The following is an 11,388-nucleotide window of genomic DNA, read 5'->3' as shown; positions in this document are numbered from 1 at the left end:
ATGGTCCCTTCCATCATATGATCTTATTCTCTGGAGTCCGGAACCCACGTGCTCTGTGCACCAGCAGAAAGTACAGGGGCCAGCCTCCAGTTCCTCCAGCGGCCATGGCAACTGTGGGTCAGCTAGGCATGTGCACCCCCTGCACCCCATACCTTTTACCCATACATCTGTCTTCCTCATCCGCCCCATCATATCACCCAGGCTTGTGAGCCTGGCACCTAATCCACTGTAAGGCAGGCTCGTGAGCCTGGTACCCAATCTGCTGTAAGGCACTGTTTTCTTTGTATAGATCCAGAATTTCACACAAGGAACATGAAAAGAGAAAATGACAGGAAAAACACACACAGGAAACAAGTGTCATCCTAAACAACTCTGTTTGGTTAGTACTACTGTGGTGCTCACAGCAGATTCCAAGGCACACCACCTCGGACAGGCTGCTTGGGCCTCTAGCCTGCGCTTTTTCCAGCCCGTGGCTGGGGGGACTGTGATGATTTGCTATTGTGTCCCATCCCAGTTGGGTGGCTCATCCTGTGACTAGAGGCTCCACCTGTCCAGTCCACACAACCTGCTACCTCCAGGGCCACTTCATAATATAAAACACCCGTCCACTGCCTCTCACTAACATGACAAAGGCCCTAAGAAAACAAAACAAAAAAACTAAACCTAGGAGTCAAATAGCCATGATAGTGGTAAGTGATCAGCTTAGGAAGCTTGTTACTAAAATTAATGAGGTCTGGCTTCAGATCCTTGTCTTATTAAATATAGGTCCTAAGGGGTCGGAGGCATTGAGTATAAATCGGATAGCCCTGCAGATAAATAAACACTTCTTTAGATTCTGGCATCAGTTCTTCATCATCCACCCTCAAAGCAGACAGTTCGTTTGAGGGGTCGATGTTGAGGCAGCCACCCGGAGCAGGCGGCAGGCGGTTCAGGAGGGGGCACAGTCACAGGTGCTGTAAGGCTTCCTGTCCTTGTTCTGTGTACCCGTCGTCTCGGTGAGTATTTGCCCACTGACCAAAGGACTCATGGATGTGCGTGGGTCTCTGCGTGTTGGCCAGGCGCTTCTTGTCCCGGGAGAAAAAGCTAAACCTTTTGGAAGGGGAAAAGAAACACAAAGATGGAAGTAAGTGCTTGCCCTCTCCTGTTCTACCTGCCCGCTTCCTTCAGCCCTAGGACACACAGGAACAAGCACCCGAGGGAGCAGATCCATTCACCATGGGGGATGCAGTCAGCAGGATTCTAGAAAGCACTGAGGCTTCTGGATATCATGGGTCCCAGAACCTCAGCACTCCCACAGAACAAGCAGTTTGCAGTATGTGATGGGGGTGGGGGTGGGCAGTACCTTCCATCTGGCCGCTACTAGGGGGATCTTTCCTATATCGACTAGAAACAAACACCAAATCACACCAGCACAACTCAGGTCCTCACAAAGGCCAGGTTTAAGGCTCTATGGCTCAGCTAAATGCTCAGCTCAAAAATTTATTATTTTTTTTCTTCTCATTTTTATAGATAGCGTCTTAGGTAGCTCAAGCTGGTTTCCAAACTCATTACATAGCTGAGGGTGACCTTGAACTTCTGATCCTCCTGTCTCTCCTTCCCAAGTGCTGGGATTACAGGCATGAGTCACCATGCCTAGTTTATGGGATGCAGGAGATCAAACCCTGGGGGCTTGTGCATGCTAGGCAAGCACTTTACTTACTGAGCCCCAGCCCCAGCCTAGAGATCTCTTGAATGAATCGAATGATGCTTTGGAAGAACCTGAAAGTTGTAAGGAAGATGATTCTAAGGCAAAACCATTCTTAATATTCATTCATTCACGCTTTCATTCATTCATGTGTATGTATGAGTGTGTAAGCACTCAAGTGATGTGGCTCCTGCATGGACGGCAGAAGACAGACGGTGGGTCAGTTCTCTTCTTCACCGTGGGGGGGGGGGGGTCGTCCCACAGTTGAATTAGGTTCTTAGCCTTGGGGGCAGGGGCCTCAGTTCACATCTGGCAGTCCTCATAGTCCATGCTAGGTAAGTGTTCTACCACTGAACCACAACTTCAGTGAACACGTGAGTGTGTGTGTGTGTGTGTGTGTGTGTGTGTGTGGGAATCAGTTCTCTCCATCCACTCTATCTTAGGTCCCAGGCAGTGAACCCAGGTCCGCAGGCTTAGCTGCATACGTAACTGTATATGTCTTTACTTCAGCAGTCACTTTACCAGTCCTCCAGCCCACTAATATTAATCTTACAAGACTGCCAAATCACCCAGGCTGGCATTTAATTTGTGATCCTCCTGTCTTAACCCCAAGTGGTCATGCTTGGCAGTAAGCACTTTGGCCTGCTGAGCCATCCTGCAAGCCCCCTACACTCTGTTAGAGACAGGGTCTCTTATTCACCTCTGCTACAGACATCGCCTCTCTCCTGTCCCTCAGTAAGAGAACTGGGACTATAGAAGCATGCTCTGGGATCTGACTTAACATGGGGCCTGGAGACTTGAACTCGGATCCTCACATTCCTCACACTAGCCAACTCCCCAGTCCCGGGGTTTTGCTACAGTTACATCTAGTGAAGAGGATGTTCCGGGGAACTGGGGCCACACTCCCTTTCTAGCAGGAATAGAATGCTCTTTCATCCTCAGGCCAAGTTCACCTGGGAAATTCTCTAGGGCTTTAAAGGGCAAGTATGAGCTGGCAAGTTGACGTGGGGGTTCACGCTGGACAGGGGAGGGATCCTTCTAACGCGGAGCAGCCACGGAGTTAGCTAGTCCACCACTGCAGCCTGGCCCTTGTTATGTCTCAGCCTGACTTAGGAAAGCCACCTGCAGATGCCAGCTCCCCCCTCCTCCCCCACACTTTTCTGCACCAAACATCTGCCAAGACAAAGCTGTTTAGAAAGCCCCAGGCATGGAGACAGAGAAAGCAGTTAGTGTCACTCAGATCCCGGGGGCGTTGATTACTGACCCGTCACTTAAAGGACCTTCTTTACTGCATCATGGACAAGGTGGTTTTTAGAGCGAAAACAGAAGAGACAAAAAGAATTATCGGTGACATTCCCGGCTGCACTCGTGGAGGTCAAGAGCGACAGTGGCAATCACGCACCATACCCACTTGAGATGCCAACAAGCAGGTGACGGCCATGCAACCGAAGTGGCCAGGAGGGACAGGCTGGCAGCAGCCACCACAGCCATTCTAGAGGCACAGCAGAAAAGAAAACCAAAACAAAACCCCAAACACAGACAGTGCCTACGAGGGACACGAGTCTTCGCACAGGCTGCAGCGTGGGGTCGTCAAGGATCAGTCCAGCAGCCACCATGGGCATGACGGCTGTAAAGAGCCTTCCAGAAGCAGACAGACAGAGGAGATAAAGAGAGGGCAGTGTGACCAAGAACCCCCCCCCCCCCGCCCCGTCGCCAAGATCCCACTGAGAGCTGCAACTATGGGCTATGTTATAGGCTGAGACACACACCCCCACCCCATGTTCCTCAGCATGACCCATGAAGACCCATGCCCTGCTGGAGGAGAGGGCCCTCTCTCAACAGGACCGACGACCTTGTATATGTGGAGAAGTAGACACAGACTCACAGACTCGTGTCCAGGCAGAGATGGGTGATGGTCCTATAGCCTGAGGAAGCCCAAAGGCCACTAACCCCAAGACTGGGAGTCTCTCTCAGGGAACCAATCATGCTGAAAAGCACCTTTTCTTACTATTATTATTATATATACTGGGGGAGAAATCCAGCGCCTGTGGATTCTGGCTAAACACTCCAACACTGAGATACTGAGGTATGTTGTTCTCAGCTCTTTCTTTTTCCCATGGGTGGGGACAACCCAGAGCCTCATGTATCTCAGGCTGGCTTCAGTCTCACTACATAGTTAAGAATGACTTTGAACTTCTGGTATCTGGGCTTCCACCTCCAAGGGCTGAGGTTATAGGTTCATGCACTGAAACTCAACCCAAGGTTTCATGCACACTAGGCAAGCACTCTCCCAAATGAGCTACAGCCTATTATAATTATTATTATTATTTTAGTTTTTCAAGACAGAGTTTCTCTGTGTAGCCCTGGCTGTCCTGGAATTCACTCTCTAGACCAGGCTGTCCTGGAACTCACTGAGATCCGCCCGCCTCTGCCTTCAGAGCGCTGGAATTAAAGGTATGCGCCACCACAGCCCACAGAGATAGTCTGTCCTAAACCGGCTCAGACTTCCCACACAGCTGAGGCTAGCTGGAACTCTTGATCCTTGTGCCTCACACCTCCCTTGGGGCTGGGTTTACAGGCATAACCACGACCACCACACTGGATCTCATGAGGTGCTGGTGACGGGACCCAGCACATTACTCAGAAATCCAGTGGACTGTCATCCCCGAGACACTCTCATGGTCTCCAGCTGAGCCTCTGAAGTCCCTCACTGTGTTTCCACAGTGTTGTCACAGAGGAGTGGCAGCCACAGTCCACCCAGAGGCACCCATCCTGACACAGAAGGGCAGTCACCCTTTTCCTGCTAGCTGCTGGACACAAGAGGCTTTGGGGCTCCAAACCATCATACTATTTTATACCACTTTTTCAAGGACACGCCCCTCAGAGCCCCTGTCCCTCAAACACTGTCACCGCGAAGCAGGAAGCCTCGGTCTCCATGTAGACACTGCTTGCAGAGGTGTCTGCCCACTTACAAACACTGGGCCACACTGCTGGCAAAAGGCCTGAGTCATCTGGAGCATCCCATCCCTTTGATTGCTTCCGGGTCACCGGGACAAGCCCAACCTCTAGAGGTGGCACAGAAATGAAACTATTCCTTTTATTTTTTCTAAATGAGGTGTGATAGGGCACACTTTTTAAAAATATCTATATCTATATATCGATATATTTTTAAAAAGTTTCTATGTGCATTGGTGTTTTGCTGACAGGTATATCCATGCAAAGGTGTCAGACAGGTGTAAGCTGCCTGCTGGGGGCTGGGAATTGAACCTGGGTCCATCTGGAAGAGCAGTCAGTGCTCTTAACCACCGAGCCATCTCTCTAGCCCCATAATGAAATATTTTAAAGAGACACTTAAGTCTTTCACCCTTAAGATCATCGGACTCTCCAAACAAGGGATGGGAATTGCCCCAGGAAGTGAGTACTTGTCTCCAGAGTTACAAAGCTGACGACCTCACAGGGTGAAACTGAACTAGGACAGTGAGTGATGGGGGGACCACACCCACATCTTGGCAGGACTGTTTAGATGTGCCTATCTGTTGCCCTCTATTTAAACCTTACCCTGATTTCAGGACCCTGAAGATGGATGTGTGTGTGTGTGTCTGTGTGTGTGTGTGTGTCTCTCTGTGTGTCTGTGTCTCTCTCTGTGTCTGTGTGTGTCTCTGTGTGTGTCTGTATTCAGTGTGTGGCCACATGGAATAAATCTCCTATTTTCTGATTTTCACTATTAATTTGGCTTTTATAATTGATTTACTCCAGACAGGTGGCTGAAGCTGGCTTGCTAGGGCACAGCCTATGACCTCCAAGTTTGATAAGAGAGGGAGAGCCACTCCTATGACTATTGGGCCAAATTCTGCATCTTAATCGTGGTAGACGTGGTTTTAATGCCTCCATCCCTGTTGGGTATTTTTGGAAGGCTCAAACCAAGTGAAGTGCTAACTCCTAGCATTTCATGGGCGGCTTCGAAGAACCTATTCCTGGCTGAGGAGGGGTGTGGGGGTGGAAGGCCAGGCACAGGACACAATGTCGTCCTTACTGCTGCAGACAGAGCGGAGCATATTCCAAGGCCAGGCTTTCCGGTCCCTGAGGCCAGCTGCTGCCTTCCTGTCCTCTCTAGAGTCCCCCCCCCCCCCCCCGAAGCTGTGCCCAGTAGAAAGCCGTCCTGTGCATGTGCGGGGTGAACTCTGAAGTGGGGACCACACAAAAGGGACACTGGTGTTTAGGGCTTGCTGGGGACAAGGCTGAAGTCACTTGAGGCTCCCTTGTGACCTCCATGAGCTGTGCCAACCTGTCCTCTCGGGCCAGTGGCCTCACAGTCACAAGCTATTCTTGGACCATCTTCCAGCTCACTGTTTTGACTGGCAGTGGGAGGTTCTGGTTGCCTTGTTGTGCCCAGCCCAGAAATGTCGATTCTGACGTCTTGGACTCAGGGTGCATTTGAGAGATAAGGGGACCTGGGCAGCCAGCCACTAGCTGGGGCATGAGGATGTGAGAGAGGAAGGAGAGGTGAGGGGGTGTTGTATGGACAAAAGACTTAGTTCAGAAGCCCAGCTTTGAGTCTTCCCAATCGCACAGATTTGAATCAAGTCTGTGGCATGCCTGGGAATCAGTTTCCTCATCTGAGAAATGGGGATAATTGCTCCAGCTCTGTGACTCTTACCATACTCAACTAAGCCTGGTGGTTCTTTATTAGCTGCTGGGTGACAGAGGTGGACTGGGATCAAGGGCCCACAGCCGCAGGTCAAACACAGTCCGAAGGAGAGGACGAAGGGGACAGAAGCCACAATCTGGAGAAGAAGGGCTCTAGGAGAGTCTGCCAATGAAAGCTGTCATAGGCCACAGAGGACAAAAGCCACCAGTGTTGTCCCTGTGCTGGTCAAAAGCCCTTTGTGCCTGACAGCCGCTCCTGTCACCCCCAGAAACCTGGCTGCCAAGAGCTGGCCACATGTGCAGCACAGACAGGAAGTACGGTCTCACTCTGTCTTCGCTCCTGTCGCTCTGGAGTGGACAACCCTGTCGGGCTTAGATCACCAGGTGTTGCCAAGCAGCCTGCGGCAAAGCTAAAAGGGAGAGGGACTTTGGGAACGGAGCCACCTCGGAGAGTGTGGCAGACGCTGTGGCCTGGTCATATGCTGAGTCGGGATCATGATAGTCTAGATTTTACCCAGCTTGAAACTGGGAAAAATAACTTAAAAAAACTAATCCCAGCACTCAGAAGGCAGAGATTTAAGTTCCAGGCCAGCCTGGTCTACGGAGCGAGTTCCAGGACAGCCAGGGCTCCACAAAGAAACCCTGTTTCGGGGGAGGGGGGGATTGTGTGTGTCTCTGAGTGTGAGTATATGATGTGAGTGGTATGCCTATGTGTCAGAAAACTGATTTTAGGGAGTCAGTTCTTTTGTCCATTTTATGTGGGTTCTGGGGGACTGAACTTAGGTCCTCAGGTTTATGTTTGAACTGCCAAACCACCTCACTGGCCTCAAGTTCGCCGTCACCCCCTTCACCTTCTGCGTGTTTCATGCGCTTACACCTCACAACGGACCACTCGCCACCCGCCTTTCCATTTTCTCTAGAGCTTCAGAGAGGAGAAAACGGAATCCTGTTTCTGTTGTTCTGGCTTCTTTTCAGGCATGGTCCCCAGTCTGTAGTCTAGGTGTCTCTCTAACTAGAGGCGGGCCTACCCCAGCCTCCCGAGTGCTGGAGTTACAGATGTGAGCTTCCCCACCTAGTGAGAGCAGAATCCAAGGCTGAGGGTGGCTGCCCCACTCAAGGCCAGGGTCTGCACTTGCAGGAGCAAGGGGAGGGACGGAGCCCTCGCACAGGGAGCCAGGAGCCAGCCAAACCCAATGCTGGACCAGGCTGGAGAGCCTGCACTTAGGACGATTTCTCTGCAGTTGTCTGAGTGGAGCTTTGATTGCAGATAGAAAGGTCAGAACAGTGCTGGGACTTCTCAGGAGCCTTTGGATCCTGTCCCTTAGAAGTATTTATATCTCTTAGAAGAACTCCCAAACCCAGCAGGGGTGTAGGGCAGGCTGGCCAGCTCAGAGGGGCACTGCTGTCTGCAACAGCGCTGCAGGAAGCTACCTCGCTGTCGGAGGGCCCAGCGTGAGCGGGATGCCACCTGCCAAGGGAGTGGGCCCCATCACACAAATCAGCCCACATTCCGTCTGTTCAGAACTAGCCAACAATTCCCAGCATGGTCACTGGTGTTTAAAGGGTAGGATGTATATGGGTAGCGCCCACTTCCTTCCCCACCCCCACGCTGCCTGCTCTTTCAAAGCTTCTATTGGGCTTGGGGAGAGGCCCAAGGCCTCTTCTGTAAGAATAGCCAAAACCAGGTCTGGGGAGCCCCTTTCGGTCTATGAGACTCCAGACACTCAATGTGGGTCTGCAACAGGCCTGAATACAGTCCTCCGAGGCCGGGCTAGCTCGGCTGAGCTCTGCCTCTTACTGGTCACAGTCAGTTGTCTCAGGAGTCCCCTAACAATGACAGTCTTCTACGTATTAGCACCAGGGTGAGGCCCCCACAAGGCCATCTGAGGGACAGGTCTTGGCCTGCAGCAGGCTCTTGATGGGCACAAGATGGCACCTGACAAGGCCAGATAAAAACTCAGCCCTTCCTCTGACAGGCTTCAGGGCCTGCAAATCTTCTCAACTGGACACCATTCTGTTATCCTCTGTTCTTTTCCAAGGAAAATGTTGGCAAACTCCCACGAGAACCAAGGAGATCCACAAGGCCAGACACTCCTGGAGGGACCGAGGTCTAGTGGATCACAGGAGCTACATATGACCTTCTGCATGTGTATCATAGCAACCAGGGTCTAAGTCTGAACATATGTTGGACCAACATACATGTAATAGTTTAGAGGATTTATCATCATAAAATCCAAAAAGGGGGTGAACCTGGCCATTCTGGACTTTTTTTTTTTAATTTTTAAGTATCTTATGTAGCCTAGGTTGGATGACCTTGAACTTGTGATCTTCTTGTCTCCACCTCCTGGATGCTAGGGTTAAAGCAAGGGGTCCTACACTTAGCTCCTTGAAGCTCTGAAAATGCCTGAGTCTCTGATCCCCCAACTTATTCATTGTACCAAACCCAGAGCCACATCCCATGCACCTGGCACACCCAAGCAAGCTCCTGAGCACCAGTCACTGGTCCCCAAATCTCTGCCCAGTGACACCAAGAACTGGTGGTCCAGGCCAAGCAGGGAGATAATCAAAACATGAAGGGCAAACCCCAGTGGTGGGAGAAGCTGGTCTCAGCCGCTGGGGTTAGGGACATTCCTGAGAGAAGGCGCCCAGACCTGGGATCAGAGGTCTCAGGAACGAGGACGAGCCATATGTGACACGGCCCACGTGGGAGGCACAATACTTACAGTCGCTTGATCCCAGACTCCGGCTGGGGGGATGTTCTTGGGTGTATGATGGGCGGAGGCTGGGGTATTCGATTCTCCTCTTCTATTTCTTCACTGAAAGCAAGAAATGGAGGAGTCAACACAATTCTGAGAACTGGAACACTCCCAAAGAGGGTAGAATGGTTTGCTTTGGTGCAGAATTTCTCATGGGGAGTAAGGTACCTGGGGAGATGACAACTGGGTTCTTTTCTGGCACACTCGGCTGGGGGTCTGAGTCTGGAGGGTAAGTCAGTAGTCCCTTTGGCCCCGGGGAGGTGCTTAGGGCAGGTGCTTGGTCTTCCCTCCCTCTCTTCCTCCTTCTTTTGATGCGCGCGCGCGCGTGTGTGTGTGTGTGTGTGTGTGTGTGTGTGTGTGTGTGTGTGTGTGTGCGCGCGCACACGTGGAGGCCCACAGTTGACAGGGATCATCCTCGAGCCCCTCCCACCTTATTCTCAGGGTATCTCAATCAAGCCCAGAGCTCTCAGCTAGGCTGGTCCTGCTAACCATTGCTCTGGGGAGCTGCTGGAACGACAGGCAGGTTACACACTACACCAGCATGGCTTCTGAAGATCTGAGTCCTGAATTCATGCTTGGACCTCCGCCATCTCCAGCCCTCCATCTCTCCTTTTCTGGTTTTGATTTTCTGAGACAAGAGCTCATGTCTCCCGGGTGGGCCTTGAACTTCACATGCATCCTCTAGGTCAGGGCTGGGAAAGAGGCGGGAACCGTGGCAAATGTCTGGGGACCTAACTTCTGCTCCTCGTGATTAGTGCAATGTTAACTCTTCACCGATGAAGCCATCTATCGCCTCAGCCCTCTGACAGACATCCGGTCACACACTTGGCAAGACGTGCAATGGCCTGCTGGGGGCTGTGTGACCTTTATGCCACCTATAGGCGTGCTTGTCTCTGCTGCACAAGTACTGATGTGCCTGGGTTTGGGGTGTGGCCGCTGAGGTCGTGGTAACTACCCTCACCTCTTATAGTAGGCCAGCTCCTCCTGCAGCAGGAACACCTTAGACTTAAGCTCATTCCTCTCATGCAGCACATCCCGCAGCTCCTGTAGCGTGAACCGAGGGCGGTTGGGGTCCTTGAGGTCCAGGGCAGCCTTCTCTGAGTCTGAGATGCACTCCTCTCCATCCGGCTGCAGCTGTATCTGAAGAAGGCAGAGATGCATTGTCAAGGCACTCCTGACAGTTCCTGCTCCACACCCTTCATATGCCAGAATTTTCTACCCCGCTCTGGTAGGCGGCCTGCTCAGGTCACTATTTTCGGTCTCTGGGCAGCAGCCTCCGCTTCTCTTCTTCAATGCTTCCCTTTGGAGGTGGAAGCCAGCCACCACCTGTTCAGCGAGCTCGTTCATGAGCTAGCCCTGCATCCCAGACTCCCACTCCACTCAGGATGCTATTACAAACAGGCAGAGGCGTGCCTCCCACCGTGCCTCTGACGGCCGCCCTCCACCATCTGTTGCCTTCTCCTCCAGGCTTCCCTCCCATTTTCTTACTTAGACCTCTGCTAATCTGGTCAAGGCGTGTTGAAGAACAGCCTACACTCGTTCTTGCTACCGTTTTCATTTTACGAGAAATGAGTCACTTCTGTGACAGACCCTCTGGTCAAATCCCTTCTTCCCCAGGGGCTCCTGCCACCTTGCCGGAGTTCAGAGCCTGGCAAAGGGATACAGCTGTCTGCAATGTAAGTCACACAGACAGAGCCCAGGATCGTCCTGCATCAGTGCCCTGCCTCAAATCACAACTTACCATGCCACCTCGTGCCAGAGCCTGGTAGCCTTTCAAAGACATTGGTAAGACACATGAAATACAGAATTTGCCATTTTAAAGTATGTCAGCTGGGTGTGGTGGTGCATGGCTCTAGTCTTGGCACACAGGCGACTGGGGCAGGAAGGGTGCCTAGAGTTCAAGGCCAACCTGAGCTATGTTGTGAATTTCAAGACAATCTGAGCTACACAGTAAGTTTGAGGCCAGCCTGGGCTACATGGTGAGTATGAGGAGGCCAGTCTGTGCTACATAGAGACTTGAAGCCAGCCTGGGATACAGTGTGATATTCCCCTCCCCAAAAAAACCCTCTCATATGGTGATACTACTTTATACCTCTAATTCCAGAACATTCTTATCATCCGAAGGCAATTCCCACACTCACTAAGCAATAGCCCACCACTCCCCGCTCTTTCTGTCTCAGCCCCTGCAGGGAGCCTGATCTCTCATCTCTCCCCACCTGGACATTTCCCATAATGCACCTGCCTCTGCCTCTTCCAATTAACCTTGTGTTTCGTCCATGTTACAGCCTGTGTCAGATTCAT

The 11,388-nt window shown here is 51.7% G+C and overlaps 1 protein-coding gene across 3 annotated transcripts in view; it reads right to left on the bottom strand.

Annotated features, from left to right (window-relative positions):
• Positions 1-357: 357 nt before the first annotated feature.
• Rilpl1 (Rab interacting lysosomal protein like 1) overlaps positions 358-11,388 on the bottom strand; it is a 34,071-nt gene continuing 23,040 nt past the window's right edge. Inside the window, exons 5-8 of one of the 3 annotated variants that reach the window (XM_048447211.3) lie at positions 10,049-10,227; positions 9,055-9,147; positions 2,949-2,972; positions 358-1,089 (exon numbers count right to left, since the gene is read on the bottom strand). In XM_048447211.3, coding sequence (XP_048303168.3) covers positions 945-1,089; positions 2,949-2,972; positions 9,055-9,147; positions 10,049-10,227 — 441 coding nt within the window. In that variant the 3' untranslated portion in view covers positions 358-944. Of the gene's footprint in view, positions 1,090-2,948; positions 2,973-3,234; positions 3,323-9,054; positions 9,148-10,048; positions 10,228-11,388 lie in introns of all 3 variants that reach the window. The other 2 variants (XM_048447213.3, XM_048447212.3) reach the window with 2 other exon arrangements.

The sequence above is a fragment of the Myodes glareolus genome, chromosome 2, assembly GCF_982192425.1.
Source record: "Myodes glareolus chromosome 2, mMyoGla1.1, whole genome shotgun sequence".
NCBI classification, from domain to species: domain Eukaryota; kingdom Metazoa; phylum Chordata; class Mammalia; order Rodentia; family Cricetidae; genus Myodes; species Myodes glareolus.
This window is presented reverse-complemented; position numbering and strand designations above follow the sequence as displayed.